The sequence below is a fragment of the Tauraco erythrolophus genome, chromosome 4 (assembly GCF_009769465.1).
Source record: "Tauraco erythrolophus isolate bTauEry1 chromosome 4, bTauEry1.pri, whole genome shotgun sequence".
Taxonomy (NCBI): Eukaryota; Metazoa; Chordata; class Aves; order Musophagiformes; family Musophagidae; genus Tauraco; species Tauraco erythrolophus.
Genome location: NC_141468.1, coordinates 13,669,801 through 13,695,505, shown reverse-complemented (window position 1 = coordinate 13,695,505; position 25,705 = coordinate 13,669,801). Strand labels below are relative to the sequence as shown.

The window sequence follows — 25,705 nt, the reverse complement described above, 5'->3', positions numbered from 1 at the left end:
GAACTGGTACAAGAACTCAATCAAATCATGAAGTCATGTATTTAAGATTTCTTCTCCTATTTTTTTTACCTAAATGTTGATATATTCACATTTACATGTTTTTTGAATACAGTGGTGAGAAATGGACATCATATTGACATGGGATCTATCCCTTCGAGAGGTGCTTTCAACAGAAATGTGATCTTTATTCTAAAGTATCTCATTTCATTTGTCTATGCCCTTGAAAACACTTTCTGCTGTTAAAAGACAAGGCTTTTGAAAGACTACTTCTATTTTTATCTGTGTACCTCTGCACTCAAGATCTCTTTGTTTTCCATTTTAAATCAGAATATTTCATTAACTACTGTGTTTATGTCTTTGGGTAGTATTTATTATCTTTATTTTGATTCAGTTGCTTTGTATCCCTCTGCTGTAGAGTGCTTAGGATGTCCTGCTCATAAGGGAGTGCAGCATGCAGTAATTCAGGAGAATTTTGAATTCTTTATAATTTTTTACATGGAAGAATGGAATCAAAATTACTGGAATCAAACACCACCTCTTTATATATAAAATTGTCACCACAATGCAGTTAATTAAAAACTCCATTGGCTGCATGGAGCAGTCTTTAACTCATATTTTAAATTTACAGATAGTAAAATGAAATGTTAATTAAAAATGCATTAGCTGAAAAGAAGGGTTTAGATTGTTTAGAAAGTTTTAAGCTAAATTTGGCTGGAGAGATGAAATGAAAGCTTATGCAAAACTTAGTATCTTCTTGGATATGAGGAGTTTCTGCAGATGAATGGAATCAGAGCACCTTCCGCTGTTGCTTTTGTGCTGATGTGTGGGAAGAGTCACCAGCAAGACCTCAACTTCAACCCACATTCACTTTCACATGGGAGCTCATCATAATGGTGTCACAACTGAAAACATGCAAGCTGACCTGTTAAAACTGTTCCTAAAACAACAGTTTTTTTGTTCAAATAAACAAGTGGCACAGAACACTAAGGCTTTACCAATGGGATGTATTCAACCTTTTTAAAAAAGTCTTACTAATTACAGAGTTTTGGAATACTCAGGAAATACCAACTAACATTCAGCCTTCTGCCAAATAATACTCTATCAGTAGAAAAAATAAGGGTGAAATTCTGTCTCCATTTAAGCCAGCTGGAATTTTACCGTAGACTTCAGTGGGGCCAAGGGAAGTCCATAATCACATAAGTTGTTAAATAGCTTTAATGAGCTTTGAATTATAAACAGTGAATGAATTTAAGATAATTCCAAACAACCAACAAATGATAAAAAGTGGACTTAATGTCACAATAACTAAAATTATAGCTTTTCATGGGATAAAATTAAGGACTATTCTTACATTAATAGTAAATAAGATGTCTCTTATAAAACAAGTGTTATGGAGCTCTTCTGAGGAAAAAAAAAGGTAGAAAAAAGGAGAGTTCTATTTAGTACATTATTCATAGGTGTACTGGTTGAATTCAATTATTTTCATAGTTTTGCCACATCTGCAACAGTTATGAACAAGCTTTTCTGTGTCTGCATTTCTTGCAGAGTTCCACACTGCTAAAATCCCTCTTGCTTTTATGCATTTGAAATGTATTTATGTCCTTATCGATTATCAACACACACATTTCCTTTTCTTACAGTATTTATACACTGAACAATTCTTGGTATTTCTGGTACTGCTACTGCATGTGTTACTTCTAAAAGGCAGTTCTACCCACAGCATGCACTACTCTTACGCTCTTACATTACTAATACTTCATAATGATATCTTACCATAACCTTCAATCATGTGCCTTAGCATATCTGGATTTTGGAAATAATACTGAAGCTGTTACATTTTTGTTTATGAGTATTGGCATTCTTAACAAATATACATTTAAAATACATTTTTGGTTTACTGATATGCTGCACCGGCTAAGAAATTTTGCTGATCTAATAAGGAGATCGTAGAATCATAGAATCATAGAATGGTCCCTTCCAACCCTAACCATTCTATGATTCTGTGATTCTACGACTCTATGAAAAGGAAGAGCCTTTGAAGTCAGTGATCCATGAAGTGTCTGTACAAGTTTTGATATGTCAGAGAGATGACAGTATACTGAGCCAACCCTTCTATTGGAGAAGTTGTAAAAGACAGCACACACATATACACACAGTTTGTCTGTTCATCACAGCTTTGTTCTTCTCCATTTTATAGGTTTGCACATATTGTACCATTTCAAAGAACATCTATGAACTTAATTCCCGAAACTGGAAAAGGAATGTGGATTATTTTGCTGGGGCATGTCCTCCTGTGCTACATGAGCCTGCACAACAGAGGCAGGTTGTGAGAGAGAGGTGGCTCTCACTTTGCACGGGAACACTTCCTCCTCTGGTACAGAACTACGATTAGTTTACCTTACCCCAATACCTCTGTGGACAATAAGTTTTATCTCCAATGAAGTTATCATTCTGGGCCAAATCAGAATTCCTTTAATCAGTACAGTAAATTGGAATTCTGCTAAAGAAAACAAAGTGAAGCCTTTAGGATTTGGCTGTGCTATTACATAAAGACCTCCAAATAAATGAGTTCAGTGTGCTTCAGGCAAAAACTCCATGCTCCAAATAGCAATGCGTTGGTGGAATTCACTGAAATTTTATTACAAATTCAGAACTCAATCTCATTGAAGTTAATGTGACTCGGACTGATAATTTGAGTGAGAGTGGAAGTGAGCCTTGTACTCTTCTTTCTCTCATTCTGCATCGAATAGTGTCACCTAGATTGCTGCAAAATGTGCAGCAACTGTTTATGTACCATTATGTACGTTTAAAACAATTCATATGTATAAAGATGGCTTGGTCTTTGCAGCAGTTTCTCAAAAAGTCATAAACAGAAAAGGCCAAAATAGTAATGGATTCGTTCCTACTGAAACTAAATATTTTCATATTTGCGAAACTGATAAAAAAAAAGAAACTTGTAGAGTTTTTATCATGAACATACTGTCGCTTTTCTACAGCACTTTGGAATACTACAGTCATTCACAGTTGTACAAAAGTGGTAGACAAAGAAAAGCATATTCAAAGCCTAAGTAGTAAAGAGGTCATAGAGCATCCTATTTTTAATTCTGAAGCTTTTATAACTTAAAAATCTATTTTAAACTCAAAAAATAATGTGTGCTTTAAAAAAAAAGAAAAAAGAAAAGAATTCTAGAACTATACTTTTCTAAGAATATATACTGCTTTCACTTTTAGATTATATCCTTTCCAGGCTGGAATCATGACTATCATTTTCTTGCACCAGAAAAAAAAGTTTCTGATTGTTATCACTGGTTTTCCCATTATTATGAGAAAATATTCGCCCTCGCAAAAATATTGAATACTATAATGAATAATAGAAAGACTCAGTGTCAGATAAGTCTCCACTTGGCCTCCTTCTCCTCTGGTTTTACTGGATATTTCTAATTCTCTTTGGAATTCATACAGTAGAAGGTAAATTGACTGAATCAACCCTTCTAGTCAAGAAATAGTCAAAAAGAACACATGTACACAGAGTCTGTCTTTTTATCTCAATGAAATGAGAAGTCCCTTCTTTAAAACATTTTTCTGGTACATAGTGGCTGCAGTTAAGACAATCAGCATAGACCAATTCAGTGAAACTATAGAAATGTAACTAGCTACAGAATGATTTTATCAAGATAAAAAAAGAAATAATAAAGAAATCTGCAAACCAATCTGTTAACATTGAGAATCATCAAAAAGAAGGCTGATTTGTTTCAGAGGGCTGATAACCAGTGTCGATAAGGAGAGAAAATTCATCTTCCAGAATATGTCTGCTCAGATAAGTTGCTTGATCTATGGAAGGATTCAAAAATCACCTTCTCTTAGTTGTGGAAATTGAAAATTTCTTTGCTCTGGTTGGTATAATTGCCACCAGTAAAGTTAATCACTGCAGAGTTAACATCCTGAGGAAAACTTGTGATGGAATGATTAGCAGAATCCTTTCCTGAGGAAGATACTATAGTCATGAGAAATTAATCAGGAAACAGGAGGTGTATGTTTTTAAGGTCTTGTCCAAAAGTCCTTGTATAGGAACAGGAGAAACAGCAACTATAAACTAAGTATACTTTCTTCTGTGTTATCTACTATTTGCCATAATACGTAGACAGATAATATATTATCTATTATTTGTCAGGATGCGCACCTGGTGATTGGGAAATCTGGGAATCAAAGACAGGATTTATGCAGAGATTGGTCTGTTGAGTTTATTTTGTTTTGCTTTAAGTTTCTGACTGCTTGGCTTCAGTGAACTTGTCATCTGTGATCAGCAAATGACGTGACAGACGTTGGACAGTCACGACTTTGGACCTCTCTTCAGCTGGGTCCTCAGCCGATTGAAAGAGCTACGCAGACTTCCCCAACCAATATGTCACCTTGCTGTCTGCTGGTAGCTGGTATTAAAAGACACCTCTCAGTATCCCTCAAGGGACAGAAGAGCACTGTGAATTAATTTAACCTAGCAGTTCAATCTTTACAAACTTGCTACAAACTAATGAAATTACATGGTCAAGCAATGACAGACTTGTGCTACACTTAAAACTCCTTTAACATGCTTAGTTTCAAACTCCTGAGGTAACAAAAAGATACTTCCAGAAAGACTTGTTATTTAATGAATGGCTGATAAACATAAAACTGTGATGTTGTATTAAAGTTTATGTAACTTCTGCCATTAGGTGTCAGCCGGTGGGGAAAAGAGTTGGAAGGGACAGGAGATATATTTTCCTTTATTTGACCTTCTTTAATGGAAATCTTTGTTACAAATTCTGTATCGATATAACTCTTTATGAAAATTTATTTACTTTCCAATGGGTGCTTTGTGCTGATAGGTGAGAAAGCATGACCTTCTTTCCTGCTATTTATAACACAGCTAATGATTTTCTTTGGGGTGAATAGCTTCTTATTTATCTTCAGATGCTTTCCTTGACAGGGACAAAGTCAGGACAAAAAGATCTTCATTGCTTCTTTTGCTACAAGGTGAAAATATGGGGCTGCTTCCTGTAAATGATTCTACTCCCCCAGGTATTCTTATATGTTCGGGTCATATTTTTCATATAAAGGTGTCCCCTGTCATATTTAAGATTACAGTAAAAAGACCTAGTCATTACCCAGTTATCTTAAATACTAGCCTATTTCTAAGAAGAATCTGGTTTAAAATAGTATAGTATTATTCTGGCTTTATTAAAATGCCCTGCTATTTAACTGTCGTTCCATTTATAGCAGTTTCGCTTTCAGGATAGCTGAGTTTTGGAAAATGTTTAAAATCAGAGGAATCCTCAGTTCTCCTGGGAAGCACTGTTCTGCAATAAGCTATTGGCTCTTTGCCCCATATACAGACATTTTCTAATACAGTCATTAGGACAGTTCTATCACTCTGTCATATTACAAAATTAATGAGTTCTTTTCAATAACTTTACAAAGCCCGTAAGACATGACACAGCAAATCCTTCCTACTTTACTTAAATAGTGAGGTTTCAACCTCTGATATAGATTGGTATTTGCAGGATCACACATACAAAGGAAAAGTGTCAGCCTTACAACTGATTTGTGTTGTAGAGGTTGTTTGTCCTATGTTGGAAAAGCAGCTGTTTGCTGAAATTTTGTGGAAATCTCAAGTATTTGGCACAAAGAACTAAAGTTTCTTTCCTATAAGTGCAATGTATTACCCTGTTTCTTTACCCAGTATAACATATTAAAATTACGATGAACCCATCTGCATTTAGCTTTTACATATGAAAATATTTTCAGAATTGCCATATGGCTCTGCACAAATTTCTGATAACAGTAACAATGACACATTTGTAATGGGATGTCCCAGTGCAATTCCATCAAAATAGAAAAAAACATAATGGAAACATGAGATAGATTTAGCAGTAAAAATGTGCTTACCTTCATATGTTCCACTTTCTAAGAGAGCACCACTTTTCTCCAATTCCATAAAATCTTCAACAGTGATGAAAATATAGTCCACACCAGGGACTTCCCCCTCCTTATGTGGCCGTGTGGTGCCTATTAATAAGATGAAAGACACACTATTAAGCACATGACCTAAATGTAGAACAATCTTTTTGAAAGTTTTGGAAAATTTATGAAGTAAAACATTTATACAACGTATTATACAGAACATCCTCCTCGTGAGGATGTCTTTCAAAGCCATATAGTTCCACTTGTTGTTTAGCCGACAGAGGTACATGAGATACATCTTTAAGATCATGCCAGACATTCTTTGGATCCATGTTATTTATTTTCACTAATGAAAATGTATCATACTGATACCCTCAATGACAGCAGGTGTTCAGAGGTAAGACGAATCTTTGATGTGTATTTTCTATGGCTTCAAACAAAGTCTTATTTACAATTAATCCGCTCTATGTTCATTTAAACATTTATTTAGAACACAAAATAATAAATCTGTAAGTAAATCTGTAAGGATTATATTCACAGTACTCATTTCAACGCCTTAGGCATACTTGATAAATGGTTAGGCTCAAGGGCCTGAGTGATTCAGATCATCTGCTAACCATGCTGTCAAACTGCAAAGGTACTTACATTTAGTTATTGCCTCTATTGTCATCTCTGGATGACAGAACTCCATAAACGCCAACAGACAAGATTTCATACATGCTGAGAAGTGACTCGGCTTAGCTAGCAGAAGTTGAGATGTTAGCAGGGAAGCATCTGAATGTGATCTAATTTCCTAATGGTCCAGTTTATTGTGGTCAGGCTATCTCCACTTTGACTGAAACCACTAAGTATATCACAAGACTCCATTTGGAAATGGGAGATCTTTAGGCCCTCCTCGGTCTCAGAGCATTTGACACATCTTAAACAATAAATCCTTTATCAATATTGTAGTCATTACATCACAGTCCTAGGGTTTGGTTTCAAGACTGTTGATGCTGGAAAGCGGATAGAAACGAGGTCTTCCACTTCCTGGACAAAAGCTTAACATTACAATATTGTGCAAAAGACGCTATATTTTCCTCAGTTATGAATCCACCACCTTAAATGCTGTATCGCGACTCTCATATTATGAGGCAGCAAGTAAGGCATCTCTTCAGGTCAGCTAACATAAAATCTATTTAATCTACTTTTTGATACCTATTATTCAGACATCTGCATTTAAACATCTTGAATCATTTTGTGTGAGATTCATTGTGAGATTAAGAAAATTAAGTGTAGTTTTCTGGATTTCTGCCATGTATATAAACTATTACAGTCAACAGAGATCTCATGAATGGTGGAAGCAAGAGAACTATTCAGCTGCCTGCCTGCTAGGAGCTAGGAGCGTGTATCAAGAATAGTGTGACCAGCAGGAGCAGGGAAGTGATCCTGCCCCTGTACTCGGCACTGGTGAGGCCGCACCTGGAATATTGTGTCCAGTTTTGGGCCCCTCGCTTTAAGAGGGATATTGAGCTCCTGGAGCGAGTCCAAAGAAGGGCGACCAAACTGGTCAAGGGGCTGGAAAATAAAACTTATGAGGAGCGGCTGAGGGAGTTGGAGCTGTTTAGCCTGGAGAAGAGGAGGCTGAGGGGAGACCTGATTATGGCCTATAAATACTTGAGAAAAGATGGTGGGGAGGTAGGGGAAGGGCTCTTTACATTAGTGATGGGTGATAGAACAAGAGGAAATGGGTATAAGCTTAGTCAGGGGAGATTCAGGTTGGATGTTAGCAAGTATTTCTTCTCTGAAAGGGTTGTCAGCCACTGGAATAGGCTGCCCAGGGAGGTGGTTGAGTCCACATCCCTGGATGTGTTTAAGAATAGGGTGGATGATCTACTTGAGGATATGGTTTAATGGGGATTAGGGATGGTTGGACTCGATGATCTCTAAGGTCTTTTCCAACCTAGAAATCTATGAATCTATGAATCTATGATTTCAGTTGGCCGTATGTAGGTCTCTGTGGGATACCTCTGATGTCCACATGAAATGAGCAGATATGTAAGGGACACATGGGAGACCCACACCCTTCTTGAGCTGCAGCTGGGAGCCAGGGAGGATACCCCAGGGCACTTCACTTACTGTCAGGTTCCTGTGTTTAAGGAACTGAATTAAGCCCCAAAACGTGGGTGTCTTAATATCGTACCGAATACCACTCCACAGCCAGATCTAATGGAGATTTCTGTGCCATGAACCTCACATTAGAAGTGCCAGATTCTCTCAGTGACAATGATGGGACTCTCACGCTCTTAGTGTTTCCTACTGGCCAGTACTCAGCTTTGCCAAAGCACTGGATTGCCTTCAAAGTTGTCCAAACTCATCGCTGTCAGTGGAGACATAGAGACATAACACTGCCTTGGTTAGGTTATCTGGACTGCCTTGTCCTGGACACCTTTCTTTCCTCACAGGCAAATGTGTCTGTGGCACATTCTCCTGAATCTCTGTGGCAAAGACTGAAAGAGGCTGAGAAGCTAGCATTTCAGTAGCTAGCATCAGGAATATGTTTTGATAAATCTATAAGACACATTCCCCGATTTGCCTAACTTCAATTCCCTTTTCATCTCAACATTGAAAGCTAAAATCTTATTTGGCTGCTTATTTCTGGGAATTTCATATTTGCAGAAACGAGTTCATTAGGATTATTACTGTTGTGTGTCAGGCATGGCATGGTTTAAACACTCAGACACTTCACGTGTCCATAAATATGTTGAATTTACTCCCCATGGAATATCTGACCCCTGGGGATGCAGCAGCATCCTCAAATATCTCCAGCACTTTGTGAGAACTGTGTAGAAGTACAGGGATTCTGGCAAGCCCCCGAGCTCCAGGGAGCTCCACTAACAGCACAGACATCAGATGTTTGATCTGCACACTTTCTCCTGAGGAATTTTTCACTCCCAAAGTCTATTGACAGGAACTGTATCTTCCTCATAAAACACAAAAGACAAGCAAGCTTCGGCACATCAAGGCTATGTTGTTTCTAGACATGGCACGGGGAAGAAGCTGACACATTAGGCGAGTACCTCTAACTTACTGTTTCTTCAATAATTTTTCATGCAGCCAAACTAAGATTACCACAAGTTTATCAATCAGACGAAAATACAATTTACATAAAATGTGGAGGTAAACCCTGCTTTGAGTAGAAAGTTGGACTAGGTGGCCTACTGAGCTCCCTGTCAAGCTAAATTTTCAATGATTCTACAATATTGTTAACACACTGCAGTTTGTTTTACACACATGGATATTCAACAGTCATACTGAGCAGGGATGACTGCAGTGTCTCACAGGAGGTCCAACAACAGACTCAGTTATCCCTGTGTGTCTCTACTTAGGCCACTGTCTTTGGTCAACTTGCCTAGAAATGTACAATGGACTATATTTCATATTCTGAATCCCTCTCTTAAATGAAGCTAAAGACTAGATCTTTCTGCCCTTATGTGACTTAGTCATGTTCTTTCGGATTTGGTACATATATGAGAATGTTTGCATATGCCCTGCACTATGAATTGAATTTCTGTCTCATCTTCTTCCTCTGTTTCAAATGAAACACACGGTTCAATTATAGACCAGTCCTGTATCCTTAACACACAGCTTAACTCTAGGCTGTCTGTCCTCCAGTCGAATTGCTCATCACCTATCCCCATATGTAAGGTAGCCAAGAGATGTCCTGTATTCAGAGCTGCAGATGTAATTGTAATCTTGTTCTGTAACACTCCAAGATTTCAAATGGTTCCTATTTTGCTTCAAGATGAAATAAAAGGATTTTTGTGGCAAAATCAAAAGACCCAGAACTCCACTTTTGAATCACCAGTGTGCTACTCTACACAGCAGCTTCTCAATTTAGTCTCCCTGAATCTCAGTTTCCCACTGATTTTCCTAGGTGACTAGATAGCTACTGGTAATTCTAGAGTATGTTTTCCTTTCTCCATGTCTCTTGCATCCCATGGTTTCTCTGGATATCCCAGCATGGAGATGAGGAATCCTTTCTCGTGAAAGTTGAATTGAAGTGGGTGAATTACACAAATTAACATTTTTAAGGAAAAGCAGGGAAATTTCTAGCCAGTTCTACCAATGCCTGCTACGTCTCTTCTACAATGCCAGGAGATAATGCTGTCACTCAGATGCTAACATGGAAGGTTCCACTCTCTTTTCTTATAATCCCTAGAGAGTCTGCTTCAAAAGCTCTGCATTGTATCATAAGCTGAGGGTTGTACTCCTTTAAGATATCAACTACTCACCTCCTTCAAAAAATGGAGAAAAGAGCAAACCATTACCACTAGTTGCATGTGTTCAGGGTGACTCTTACCCCAGGTACAGCAGTTTCCATCCCCACCAGAACTTTATTGCCCTTGATAAAATCTTAGCCCCATTTCCTTCCTGCATCTGTTCTCATTCCCTCAGCCTGGAGGACCTGAGATCTTGAAAACGGTTAAAGTAATTCCCTGGCTAATGGAATAATCAATAGTTATTGCCTCTTTTACTCCTTCACCCTGAAGGAACTGAGTTGCTGCTATTAATACTTCTGCCGTCCTTTATACCTTTCTGTAAGCACCATAGGGTTTGCAATGTGCAGGTTAACAGACTTGGAGGTAGTTACAGGAGAACCTTAAACACTCATCAAGATCTGAACATTGAGGTCTATATATAGGAATCTTATAGACCATAGGCAATTTTTCTTTTTCCTTGCTTTTAATCTAATGTAGAGTTACTGTTCTTAATAGATTTTGTCTTTAACTGCATTCATATTAACAGATATGCAGCCCTAAAAACTACAGTGATTCAAGACTGAAGACAAAGGATTAATTCCAAGCCTTATATTTTTACAGAAGCACAACACCTCCTGTTATACAGCATCAAGGCTTAATAGAATACACTTACTACGGCTTACAATATTTAGCCTTTTATTAATGTAAAAGGAAATAGGAACCCGGTTACCATTTTGTTACCATGGTAACGTATGAAAAAATAATCTTCGAATTCAATAATGAAAGAAAAAGATACTTTTAGATCTTGTAGGATCAAAACCAGTAAAGGGTATTATTTGCACTATGCATATTTATGACAAATGCAATCTAATGTTGCTGTTGAACAGAAGACACACAAGGAGTAGCTTGCAAGTAACCACGACCAGTCCACAGAAGTGAGCGCTGTCACACAACATGTAGGTACCTTAGAAACTACAGGAGCTGGATCTACAAAATCTGGACTGATACTGACACTCTAATTTCATGAGCACTGCTTGCATCATTCATCAATTTGCTGTCAAAAACAATATTAGGGTCATTCACTGAGCAACTACTTTGTCTGGATTTATAACTTCAAGATGGATAGTCATAACAGTTTAGAGATATTTAAGCCATGTGGCAGATTTTTATTTTTATTTTTATTTATTTTGTTTAAAAAAAGACCCTTTACCTTTGCAGCTTGTTTCTTCTTCTGTTCTACAGGGCAGACACGGTGATTCACCATACTTCAGTGCAAGCTTTGCATGCCCAATGTTATATTATATAATGGTGCTGCCTTTGTGGAGAGGAATTAGGTGCTGTTTACATAAATGGCCTTTGAAAGTGTGTTTTTCTTTTAACCGAGTATAAGGCACTTGAGGGTATAAATTTAGACACCTAAGAAATCTTTACAATCAATAAGAAAAGAAGTGTGTTAATTTAATAGCAATAAACTATTTTTGAAATATTGCTTATGTGAGCTTAGGGAACAATAAATAACCTTTAAATGGAAGTTTTATGTTGACTGCTAGCATACACTGGAAAAATGGTCAGTTCATGTAGTGTTCAGTCCAGATTTCCATTATTAGTGAAAAACAACAGAATTATTAACTCTGGAAGAACTCCAGGGTTGGAAAGCTCTACACCAGTTTGTACAGGTAGGAGAACAACTAGGAATTTATATGTCTCTTCTTTAATCTCAACAACCAAGTATATAATTACAATATATTAGTGCTTATTTGGGAATAAGGTGCTCAGTTTGACTTTGAAAAGATTTCTACCTCTTAGATGCACAGACTTCACAGTCTCTGTTCAGCTCTGCTTGTTTCAAAAGCAGGAAAGGTTTTCTCTCAATATTTCTTTTATTGCTAACTCCATACAGTTATGCATGATAGGAAAAGAGGCACATTTATTTATGTGTGAGCACAGGAATATGAATGTTAGTTAAAAATCCCAGAACTATGACAGGAAAGACTTAGAAAGGTGTTCTGTGCTCAGAACCATAGACACATTTTCAAGAATGCTTCTTCCTCGCACAGTAAACAATCCGTATTTTACGGTCTTTGGCAGCATTACAGGGGTAATATTGTGAGTCGTGTTCCCGTATGCTCTGTATGATGGTCAGGAGAGTAGAAGTAAAGGCCTTAGTCCCTGCATGGTCCAATACCAACTCACAGACTTTGTGCACAGGTTTCAACACTCTGGGCTTATAGGTGTATTATAAATATTTATATTATTACATTTTTTAATTGCAAGTTCAGGGCAAACATGGCACACCTCTTTGTTATTCAAATACCTTCACTGTTATTTAGCTGATTTGCATTTGGATTCACAGACTGGTTCCTATTGCATGAGGTAAATACAAAAGCAAAGGTGTTTCTTTGCCACAAGGATTTACAGTGCACGTGGAAGGCACGGTAATAACCTAGCCCTTTTTGTATAATGAACTGCTCCTAGATTCATTTTCCAAATATATGGAAGCAAATAGGACCTTATTGTGCTTATTAGTTCCAAATACAATAAAACATAAAGAGAAAAAAAAATCTTTAATACATAAAGCCCTTTTATTAGACATTCTACTGAAAATTTGTTCTGTAATTCTGCACTGTACAACAGATTGTTGCGGAACACGGTACGCCAGTCTGTCATACATTACAGTAGCTGGAGGGATCCCTCCTGCAGAAACAGACTGCTAATCTTTAATAAACTTCAGCTGAGCCCTTGGTATGACCTTGTATTCACTTTGCCTCAGAAAATTTCAACAATGTTTAATTAGCTCTTTTGTTTGTTTGCCAAATTACTCTGGAACACTGTTACTGTGAGGAACTGAAATGTATGGGAAATTATACCTATCTTGTCATATTACTAACTGCATTAAGCAGAGAAACACCACATTCGTCTTGATCTACTGAATTCCCAGCTGAAGAGAATAATAAACATAATTTTCAAGTAAAGTGATTTTAGATGTACTACAAAGCAGGAAGCTTCAAGTGTTTATGATACTTCTCATAACAGCAACATAAACCACAATGGCATAAGCCACTTCTTGCCAAGGGTCACGAAGAAGAGTTTTTTCCTCTTTCTAAGTGTGCAATCAATACCAGCAATTTCTCTGATGCATCCCTATAAAAATGTAGAAGCAAAGGAAGGAATTCTAGATTTCTGAAAATATTTTTCAGGGGCAATAGTTTTGAACTGCACTAATAAGCAGGATGTTGGAAAATGTGATCCTGAAGATCTCCAGGTTAATCCATTCAAACACCACTAGCAGAGGTGCTAATTGCTCTACAGTGAGGCAAAGCCAGGCATTTAGCAATTGCTGATTTGTGAGACTGCAGCATTATTTGCAATGTTACCTGTTCGCAGAGAGAAAAATCAGACACTATTTGGAAGAAACAGTGTGGTTTTACTATCTCCAGAATTCCCTGACCAAGTTTTTGTAGAAAGGGAAAAGCACTTAGCCATACTTCATCACAGAACTAATAGTTTCACTACCAAGTGTTTAATTAATGTGAATTAAAAGGAAGTTTTTCAATCCCTGTACATCATCAGTACCCGCTGATACTAGCAGAAGTATTAGATTAACTACATGGCTCAATGCAGTGTCCACTGAAACTAGGTGGAGAATCTGGGTCTAAGTGAAAGAAACCCTTAAAAAAAAAAAAAAGCCTGACTCATATTGTTAACAGTTTCTAGTATACTTTGGGATTAATGACATGGTTTGTTACATTTTGATTTTTCCTGAAGAAGTAAAATGTAAAATTGTGAAGAGCAGTCTTAAAGGTCTGTGTACTAGGTTGCAGTGCCCACGTTCTATAATACTACGTAATTCTTAGGACAACAACATATTTTATGTTTTATAGTGTAAAACAGAGGCAGTGACTTCCTGGATTTGAGATCTACAAAGCACAGCGTAACAGATAAGCACATCCTTCATGGCAAGAACAGGCATTCAGCTTCTGTTTCTTTAGATTTTCACTTCTTCTAAACTTGAGATAAATGCAGTAGGTAAGCTAGATAAGCTCTTGCCTGGTGGCTAGCGGAATTATTACACTCCAGACGCATATATCCTTTCAAATACCTTTTTTTCAGATTCAATATGCATTCAGTAGCTTCCCATTAAACACAGCCTGTGTTTTCTATTTGTTCTTTTGATTTCCTACAATGTGACAAGACGCTTTACAATGTGCATAAAAATGGAGTTAATCTATGCATTTTAAAAATTAAGTCATATTGGAGCTGAACAGCAAAGTAAAATCACGAGGTTGTGGATGCCCCCTCCCTGGAGGTGTTCAAGGCCAGGCTGGACACAGCCTTGAGTAGCCTGGTCTAGTTGAGAGGCGTCCCTGCCCATGACAGGGAGGTTGGATTAGATGATCTCTGAGGTCCCTTCCAGCCTATGCCATTCTATGATTCTATGATTCTATGAGATGGGAATGACAGTAGTTCTAGCTAGAACTGCTGGTAGGAAGGTTATTTATTTGTTTATTTATTTGGTTAATTATGAGAGGACCACTGGAACCAGCAAGACACCCAGAGAAGAAACACAGCACAAGAGCTGTAGGCTGAGACAGACACATAAAGATTTTTCTTTAAAATAAACTATGACATATGCAGAGCTACCCATTACACTGTGCGAGGATCTGATCATTGCACTTTCATGCTGTTACTGTGACAGGTACTGACATCCTGGGTGTTCCCTCTCCAAAGGTACGTGACTCACTGTCTGGCAATCATGGCATGAATTGGGTCATTTTCCTGCAGTTGGTGAATTCTTCATTAAGTCTGCAGAGTATTTTCTTTTAAGAACAACTCTGCCTCGGCATTAAGCCCATCTATACAAGTTTCATTGCCAGCACAGCATTTGAGCAAGTAAACCACCTTTTTTCATTATCTTTGCCAAGAGTATCTTTTAAAATGTAATAAAGGACTTCAGAGATAAATGCTAATAACAGAGAAGTGTGAATACTTTATGTCAAGTTAGGCATGGAATATTGCAAAAGATACTTGTAAAAACCATCAGAAAAGCTGTTGTTAATGCAGATATCTTAAACACTTCAAATATATTCTATTAATTCCTGGAAAATACCAAACTGGGAAATTACGGATATTCTGACATTGGGAAATGCAGATCATACAGGGGTTGGCCAAGTGCCCAGAGGAATCTGATTTTCAGTGCTCAAAAAGTGAAAAGACGAAAAGAAGGAAAACCAGTTACGAATCATTCTGGATTCCACATTATTGCCTCAAAAGTTTTTTTTAAGGCAAGGATGAGTACCAGCCTTGAAGCTCTAGAAGACAGTAGGGTTTCCTTCATAAAACATGTGAATGTCTTAGCAAACACCTCTGAAATATATCCCAATATCTTTCATGCTTTTTCTATAACTAAAACACCATATCAGCTTTCCAAACACATCGGAAAGAATGCACTTGTATTGGGTTTGTGTGGAAAGGTTTTGGTAGGCAGAGGGCTACAGGGGTGGCTTCTGTGAGGAGCTGCTAGAAGCTTCCCCTATGTCCGACAGAGCCAATGCCAGCGGGCTCCAAGATGGACCCGCTGCTGGCCAAGGCTGTGCCCATCGGCAGTGGTGGTAATACCTCTGGGATAACATAGTTAAGAAGGAAAAAAAAAACTTATGCAACAATCTGCAGCAAGGGAAAGGAGTGGGAATATGTGAGAGAAACACCTCTGCAAACATCAAGGTCAGCGAAGAAGGAGGAGGAGGAGGTGCTCCAGGCACTGGAGCAGAGATTCCCCTGCAGCCTGTGGTGAAGACCATGGCGAGGCAGGCTGTCCCACAGTGCATGGGGGTTAACAGTGGAGCAGAAATCTACCTGTAACCTGTGGAGGACCCCACTCCGAAGCAGGTGGATGCCCGAGGGAGGCTGTGACCTTGTGAGGACCTGCACTGGAGCAGGCTCCTGGAGGACCTCACATTGGAGCAGGTTTGCTGGAAGGCCTTGTGACCTCGTAGGTGAGCCATGATGGACCAGTTTGTTCCTGAAGGATCACAGCCTGTGGAAGAGACCCACCATGGAGCAGTTTATGGAGAACCGCAGCCCATGGGAAGGACTCATGTTGGACAAGTTAATGAAGAATTGTCTCCTGTGGGAGGGATCCCATGCTGGAGATGGGGAAGCGTGTGAGGAGTTCTCTCCTTGAGGAGGAAGGGGCAGCAGAAACGTGTGATGAACTGACCACAACCCCCATTCCCTGTTCCCCTGCACTGCTGGGGGGAGGAGGTAGAGAAATCAAGAGTAAAGTTGAGCCCGGGAAGAAGGAAGGGGTGGGGGATGACATTATAAGATTTAGTTTTTATTTCTCATTATCCTACTACGATTTGATTGGTAAAAAATTAAATTAATCTTCCCCAAGTCGAGTCTGTTTTGCCTGTGATGGTAATTGGTGAGTGATCATTCCCTGCCCTCATCTTGACTCATAAACCTTTTGTTACATTTTCTCCCCCCTGTCCAGCTGAGGAGGGGAGTGATGAAGTGGCTTTGGTGGACACGTGGTGTCCAGCCAAGGTCCACCCACCACAGCAGGGAACTGCTCTAAAGAAACATTTGAGAATGGAAATTTGAAAATCTGATGATAAATAGATGGTAGGCTGTGGTGGTAGGAAGTTGGAGGGTTTATTCTGGTTAATTAGGAACTTGTAGAGCTAATAAATAACTAATGAAGTCGAACAGTATTTTTTGTACATGCTTTAGACACTCAGTGTTTTTTCATGGATCTCCACTCTTTCAGGTAAAGATATAAACTAAGACGTGATAAAAAATCTTTACCAATTTTGGAAGTTTAGACTTTGATTGCCTTTGCACAAAGTTTTTAACACTCCTATAAACCTTTATTCCAACTATAAACAACAAGTTTTTACTTGAAAGGGAATCTATGTGCACAAGAGAACTATCTGAAGAATGAAGACATGCATTTGGGCATTTTGATGAGAGAATCTTGTATGCATGAGCACTTACGTTTCCATATATTCCTTCAGATTTGTAAGTGTCTTCTGCTAATGAGATCCAGACAGACTTTTGATGTTACTAATAAAATAAAGGTACACCTAATCACATACAAAATGCTTTCTACTATTAGAAAAGCTTAATTAGAACACGGGTTCTTAAGGTGTTTGGAAGAACAAAGCCTTTTCTGGGAAATGTCTGATTTTTTGCTGCTCTTCAAGATGATAGATGATGTAGTTAAAGAACTACTTGCATAGTAGTGTGTTGACACATGTAGGTCTGCTAAACAGTCAGGTATTACAGCTGAAATTTTGCCCAGCACCAGCAATTCTACTATTCTGATTGATGATCCAGCTGATTGGAGTATCAATGGAAATATTATTAAGTGAGATTTGGGATACTTTGTTCAACTGTGATGTCAAAACATCTATTTGTACTGCACATCATCCAAATATACTTTCAGAAATCTGGGAAATGCACCACATCTGAAGTGAGGGACAACACGTCTGCTATCAACAAGAGAACCTACTTTTATACCAGTTGATTTTATTAACATTATGAATAAACTATTGTGGATGACTTCTGTTAGGTAGCTTGCACATATTATTACAGAGAACTAAGAACTCACTTAAATCATACACAGACCATAGTGTACCTTGAAAGATTCTGCAATGCCTGCAATAATAACTTTTAAACTGAAAAAAACACTAATATTCTTATTGACTCTATATATTTTACTCAAACTTAGGAAGTCAACCACCCTGCATAATGTCTATTTAATAGTATATTTTAAAAGGATTTGTGAAGTTGTTAGGTGTTGCTACTAAATACCTGAAAATATTTATTAATGGATGCTCTAAATCCACAGTCTTACTTTGAGAGGCACTAAAAGAGGGATTGTGGAATAGGCTACCATAGAAACCATCCAGAGATGCTTCCTAACCAAACTCACTTCAACTATTTTTAAACTATTTTTAAGTTTATGTCAATAATACAGAACAGTTAATTAATGAATCAATAGTACAAAACAATAACAGGATTTTAAGGGTTATTTACTGATTAGGGCAGATGACATAGAAAAATGCTGGGGAGTTTATGTTTAAAATAGGGAACCTAGTTAACATACATGTGAATGAAAAAAAATAATCTCTACTTAAAACAGGGCAGTCTTCAGACACAAGTCTAAAATTCTGTCTCCATAGTCTTCATAGTTGTGTTGTGCTGAACAATACCTATCCAACAAGGCATGGGAGCAAGAGTCAATCCAGGGCACATCTTTTCTCCTGAACCAAAAAGTACTTTGGAAAACCACAATGGATGATGTCTGAATGGTAGAAGAGAGTTACAAGTTACTTGGTTTTCTTTATCTTCCTGTCCACAGTTTGTTTTGATGGCTTTACTCCCTGGCTTTCTCCCCAGAAGTTGATATATAAAGCTGAATCTCTGCACCATTCACCAGACAGCTGGACTAGACCTTGGTTTGGTGACAAAAAATGCTAACATGTTACAGCAGATACTGTTGCACTCATTTTTAATGAACGGAGTTCAAATAAATGAATGAGTGGCTGTGCAATACTGTGTGCAACATCTCCAGCAGATTCACAGCTGAGATCCTTGGTGGCCAACTGCTATGCAGACAGCAGAGCAAAAGCTGAACTGAGACACAGGGAACTGTATTCACTCAGTAGGGATCCTACCAGTGCTAGACAGGATTTCTTACTGTGGGATGCCACCACATGCTGCAGGAAGCCTTTGAGCAGAAGGAGAAGTCATGCTGTGGGACTGCTTCCCACAGTGGTGCTGCTCTGACTGTGAGAAGCACGTTTCTCACAGGGAAGGTTACAGGCTATCAAATGCTCTACCTCTCGGGCACATTGGCATAGCAAGGACACGTTCTCTTGTCTGCTTCTAGAGTAAGAAAAAGCATCTTGTTCCTTCTTTCCTCCTCTTACTTTCCACTACAAGCAGTAAAAGTAGGATATACACAATAATGATGTGGAGTCCTTGGTGAGAACTTTTCTGTTGCTCTTCTTCATCCACTGTTTCTCGCAGGCAATAAAGTTTTGATTGAACTGTGAACTTATGCAGTAAATTTCATGTTAACAGGATGTTTGATTTTTCTGTTCTAAAAAGTCCAGTTTAAAACAATGGATAAGAAAATGTTCTCCTTCCTTCAGATAAATGAAGGCACTGTGGACATTTTTACTATGTTATTCAGAAAGAAATGTATTATATTAAAACCATCTTAGTTTTTATATTGAATTGTTTTTCCTAAAAACATGACGCCCAATAAATACACAACTATTTGAAACAGATTTCTTCCCATCTGTTTTAAGGCAAAAAACTATTTTCAGCTTAAATCATATTAATAAAATATAAATAATTTCTCATTAACAAGTTGAATAAATTATTTATGAGTCATTATTCTACAGCATACTTAAAACTTAAAACGCCTGCTGCAGATTTAGATATTTTGACTAACTTCAAGTTTTTAAAAGCAATTTTAAAAACTTTGTCCATTCTTCTTCTGAAGACAGAAAAAAATAAGCTTAGATTTAACTTCAAAGGAGTCAAATACTGTGAAGGTGAGGAAATAAATGTCACTTAATTCTGAATTCTTATCTCCCACAGGAATTATTTCTGACGTGTAACTATGGCACTGATGAAGGTCATTTCATGAAGACTACATGCTCCAACTGATGGATAATTTCCTTTTTCCAGAGGAACATAAGTGTTATGTGGAAAGTTATGTCTGAATAAAGAAGGGCTTGGAACAACCTGAAAGATTTCAGTCCCAGGTGCGACCTTGATATTGTTCTTGTATTCAGTAGAGCTGAAAGAAAAGTTGTTGGTGAGTGGCAAGAGTTAATCTGATTGGTTAATTAAAATTGCCGCTTTTTATGGACAGTGAGGCTTCATTTTCTGGTATGAGGAGCTGTAATAATCAACCTTGCAACATTCAATTCAATAGTCACTAGAGATGAGTTAATTCCACCTATTTCAGCTCCAAACCAATAGCAAGAACTGGCATCTGTTCCTACTGATGATAACAAAGCGAATTAAAAGCACCTGTATCAAGAAACATATCTAATTATATGACTTTTATTTTTATGAATGTTATTAATTAGTATTTAAGAAGTTGTAGCTCTATAATTAGTATCAGAAAACTGAATTGCCTGAAGAGGGTGAGTCAAAGATTCTAGCTCTCCAGCTATCAGAGAATGTGAATATTCCCTATTTTATAATTTTGTCCTTTCCTTCCTTTTAAGCATCTTAGCATTTTTACTTCAAAGTTTTATTCATGAGCTCTACATACAGTATTGCTATTGCTCTTTCACACTAATCATCTCTCCGATCCAAATTCAAATGTGATAGGTTTTTTCTTCTGGCACCACATGCCAGTAATATAGTGGTCCCTTCATCCCAACACATAGAAGTGCCACTGCATTCAATAGCAGTAAAATCTGAGATTAATTTATAAGTTGTCAATTTACTGAAAGGGGGTACATGGCATGACATACATTGTCTGATAAATAGTTCATTATGTTAACTCAAATATGTGCTTGTCATGAAGTATGGCTCATATTCAGACACTGCAGTTCTAGAAATCTTCATGCCAGCCTGGCTTCTCCTTATCTGAGCAGTGGTCAATCTCTCCAGCTGAACAGTTCCTCTTGAAAATAAAGTATCTTCATTAAGCAAATACAGCATAATCTTTGTATTTTTACTGTGTGTTCTTATTCCCATTATATCTAGTAGCCCTAGAAGATTTAAATCACTGTTTTGGGGTCTCATCCCTTTTTTGGTGATCTTTTGAGCCAGTTAACAGCTGCTCTGTTTCTCAGGGTAGAGGAATAACAAACAGTTATAATAACTAGTTGTAGGTGTTTATATTCATCTTCAGTGAAACAGAGTTCCTGACAACTGTTAAAGGTAGTTCTCAGTGCCTTGGCTAACAAAACCATATGTTCCTATCCCCGCTCATAAAAGAATTTAAATTCTGGTTATATGATGGAATTGTGGTGTTACTGTCTAATACAGTGTCACGGACTTTCAGAGGATATTGTTATCTACAATTTGGGAAAAACTCTGTCAGATCAATACATATATATTTATGTAGGACCCAACTCTACAAAATTGATTCAAATGGTGCTAGACTAAATACTCTGATTTTGCTCTGTGAATTGTCTAGAGCAAAAAACTGGTTTAATTTTCAGTGGTAATGTTTCAGAAATGCATATAGATTCCACATGTTACAGTGAAAATCTACATTTAGAAGCACAAAGAAGCTAGCAGAGAACCTGGGAGAAGTGCATATCCCTACATTCTTGTAAACTGATTCCATAGCTTCCACTTAAGCTCGTCTGCTTATTTCATTATGTGTAGTTCCACCAAAATGCTGACAGTAATATTAGGAAACTTTCCTTTGTTTCTTACACTTGAGTTTCTCTAGCCATTCTCCCAGCTGCCTTCGACAAGGTTCTCCTTTTTTTTTTCCCCTCAAAAAAATAAGGAGAAAAATAAAAAAGAGAGAAAAAAAAAAGGAAGTTCCATTTTTGCAGATTTGTTGTGCATTTCTTTACTATCATAATACTGTTCTGCTGCTCCATTCTGATTTTAAGCTCCTAAAAGGCATGGCTAATATCCACTGATGGTTTCACAAGCATGTTGATAACATTCAGTGCAGGTCTGTGCAGTACAACTGAACCTCCAAAGCTCCCTGTGTATTCAGCAGAGGATGATTTCAGTCAGGCTGATACTTCTAGATTCTCCACTGACTTCAGAAGACATTTAGGATCAGTAGCCTCCTGCTTATTAGCCTCCAGTATGTGCTTAAAGTCAGGTGAGATGAACCCAAGCTAAAGTGTTTTTGCCCTAGGCCCCAGCTAAGGGGCTTCACTAGATAAATCCAGTCAAGGTCCTTCAGGTCCATGGTGTTTTCTCCCAACAGATAATTAATAAGCCCACTAAGAAACTTCTCACATATCCAAATATCACTTTTCTGGAAAGCACTTATCTGAAATATGACTCCAGCAACAAGGAGGGGACAGTTGATACTTTTGAGTAATTTAGCCGCTGGATTCAAATACATCACTGCAGCAAGTAGCCCACTGGCTTAGGAATGAAAATTTCCATCAATTTCGATTGTTTCACACGATCTCTGGAGTTACAAAAAGTGAGAAAGCCTCCTTACTCTCATCTGAAAACCATACTCCTGACAAAGCTGGCAACTTTCCAGCCAGAGCCCAATCTAACAAGTAGACCTTGTTATCAATACACTCAAATGATAATAGCTCATTACAAGTTTTGCCTGTGAACAGAATGTGAATCTGAATAAAAGTATTTACAGGCAACCAACGATAAGCCCAAGAACATAAATTAGCTTCTAAACTTTGAAAGTAAATTCTAATCAGGATAAGAATTGACATAACAAACTAAAATGTCCTCACCAGACATCTCTTTCTGAGTTTTACCACAATAGGGATGCACAGTACGTATCTGGCCTTGGGTAGAACACAGCACTTTTTCTCGTTGATACGCACTGCTTACCTCAAAGCTCTACACTGATGCACGGTCAATGTTATGGCGTGGCTGCTAAACTGGCAACACGCATCTGAGAAGTGTTAAAGACCAAGAGAACATCAGCTGCAACTGACCATGTAAGTGATCTCACTCTTTTAGCACAAAGATAAAAGTTCATTTTAAATCAATTCTGAAGACTAAATTAATCCGATTAACTGCATTTCAAGCACTAAAAACGTGGTTATACAAAATTGGGAGTGATTTCAGACGCTGTTCCCTACTGCCTCTCCTCTGTTGCTTGATTTTTATCCACCAAGCTGTGTTTTTGCCTCTAGATAACACAGGAAGCATTAGAGACAATATTTTGCAATTGGTAATCTGATAACTGATAATTTGGGAGTGACTTCCCTAAAGCCAACAAGTGAAATAATAATAGGCCTCTCTTTCCTCCTTTCTGCTCCTGCGGTCAATACTAAAACTGCAATTCACTGAAATGAGAGCATGATCGGGCTCAAACATGAATAAATGAGAACTACATCATGAGCATCAATGGAGAGCGCTGGATCTACCAAATCACGAGCTCTCTGTATCATGAAGAATAAGTCACATATGTGCGTGTCATTTGCATGACAACTGAGCATTTCCTCTCTTCAGTGACACTGAAGCAAAAACCTCATTTCAGTATTATTAATGAAGAAGACAGCATGCCATAAAGATACATCTTCATCAAAACTCAAGGAATGCTGGCCCATTACTTAGAAATAATTTACAAGGTTTAATTTCGGTTTAATTTTTACTACTATCAACGAAAATAAAAATTTACTTCAGAGAAGTCAGAGAAATTAAATATGTCTCAGATCTCTTTTAAGCCTAAAGATTAGTCATGTCCGGACATACGGCACAAATGTAGTAGAAACATTTGCACTTACAAAAAATAATGATTAAAATCCAGCAGAACAGAAAATAAAAATGAAATGAAAAGTTTTTATCTTGAAGAACATGTAGAGGAAAGTTGTCATCTTTGGGACAACTTTTCAGCATGGTGATCCTTTCTAGGAAAAGGTGGTGTCCCTACACTTATGCTGCAGGGTTGACTTGCTACCACTGGTACCGTGATGGAGAACAAGAAGACAGGCAGTTTATTTTGGCTCAGACCCCTTCCTTGTGTATTTGCGGCACACAGCATTTGTCACTAAGCTGTTTAAACATAAACACTGCTGTGCTCACTCAATACTAGTCAGGATATACTGCTGCATGCAGACTTGCCAAACCTCAGCTAATACTGCTGTTACAATTATTTCTCCAGAGGAGAACAACAATGAGTTCTGGAAGGATGAGGCATTGCTGCAGTCTTTACTGGAACAGCAACACATCAACATGACAAGCATCAACTCTTGGGCCACCATGCTCAGCAGAAGGTAGGAGTCATCTACATCTTGGGAAGTGACTTATCTCTTCAGTTACAACAAGCCTCAGGTCTGCCGCACAGTAGGACTTTTACAGAGCTATTGAACCAGCTCACATGGAGTAACATTCGAATCATGTACCTTCTCTGCTAGATTACAAGACTGAACTTCAACTTTAACTCCCACTTTGTAGTACTAGTTTACCACAGACAGGCATGGAACTCATGAGACCCTCCAGACAAAACTATCAACCCATGGACAACATAGGTGTACCACTGGTGGAGCATCTTTGTCAATCGTTTGACAAAAATAGCATATCTTCGATGATTAAGTAACTAGTAACACATCAAGCTGTGACTTTAATGTCTAATTTGCATAGTTTAACATGAAGTTCACTGATCTGTTAACTGCGTTTCTTGTTTTTAAGAAGTTTGCTTGGTTTTGTTTATTCGTTTGTTTGTTTAAAGGAATGTACTTCAAAGAATTTCATTTGAACTCCAGTGTAAAAAGCTGAATAAAGAAACAATAAATCTAACAACACTTTTTTGGGTTTTGAAAACTTGGTCAAGAATACTAGTTGCTGAATCAGATGACCTTGAGGAAGAGAAATTTTAGTAAATAGTTGCCTGAAAGTCAAATAAAACAATGGCGGCAACAACAAAGCTTTGTGTTGGCTGAACTCCACAAGAAGTAGCAGAGCTTTCATTACATTGGGTTTGCTTAAGGCACGAAGCTGTCAAGGGTAGCGAGCATATTTTTGTTAAAGTAGTAGATGCATGTATGTATCTAAATGATACTGGTTGGCTGAATTGTGTCTAATAAAGATAATAATTATAAATGAAGTAATGCTGTAATTACTGCATGAACCCACCTCTTACACATCCCTTGAATCTAATTTTTGCAATATGTATTGCTTGCACATCATTCTGTATAAGGAACATTGAATTTTAATGACACTTTAGGAATACTTAAGGATGTAAGAATTATGAGTGCAAATTGGCCTATTTGTTTAACTCACAGTTGTTCTTTTTGTGAATTTATTTTTATCTGAGTATAGAAAACTAATTCACCATCGATACATCCCGTGATTCACAGAATCTTCACAGAAAATGGAACTAACAATGGTGATACATGTCCAGAAATCTTGCATTCAAGTACATCTAATGAAACATTTCAACTTCTTATTGAGATATTATTCAAAATACGTATGCAATAAAGCATATTGCATACCACGTACCACCAGAACATAAAAGATTGCTTCTATTTTACTAGTCAACAACATTTTTAATAAGTCATCTTAAAATCTTATGAAAATTTTGAAAATTACCTGTTCATCACTAGAGGGAGTATGTTATACTCCTATCTGAAATGATCTATTAACAATCTAAATTCTGTACCACTTTCACATTTTTTTTTTGTGACTTATCCAAATTTTGAAATAAATATATACTCATCTATTATCTTTTCAAAGGAGTCCCAAACTATCACTATGTAAGAAGGCAAAGGCACAATATAGCCTGATGGATTTTTGATCAGCTACAAGTAAAAAACAACCAAGTTAAATGGGCTGAGCTGATGTAAATCTCCCACAGGAATCAGTTCTACGCTTCCCGA

The 25,705-nt window shown here is 37.6% G+C and overlaps 1 protein-coding gene across 5 annotated transcripts in view; it reads right to left on the bottom strand.

Annotated features, from left to right (window-relative positions):
• The window catches only part of MAGI2 (membrane associated guanylate kinase, WW and PDZ domain containing 2), an 815,351-nt gene that overhangs the window by 320,454 nt on the left and 469,192 nt on the right, over positions 1 to 25,705 (bottom strand). For all 5 annotated transcript variants that reach the window (XM_086609697.1, XM_086609698.1, XM_086609701.1 and 2 more), the window contains exon 3: positions 5,923 to 6,042. In XM_086609697.1, the coding sequence (XP_086465823.1) occupies positions 5,923 to 6,042 (120 nt within the window). The remainder of the gene's footprint in view (positions 1 to 5,922; positions 6,043 to 25,705) is intronic.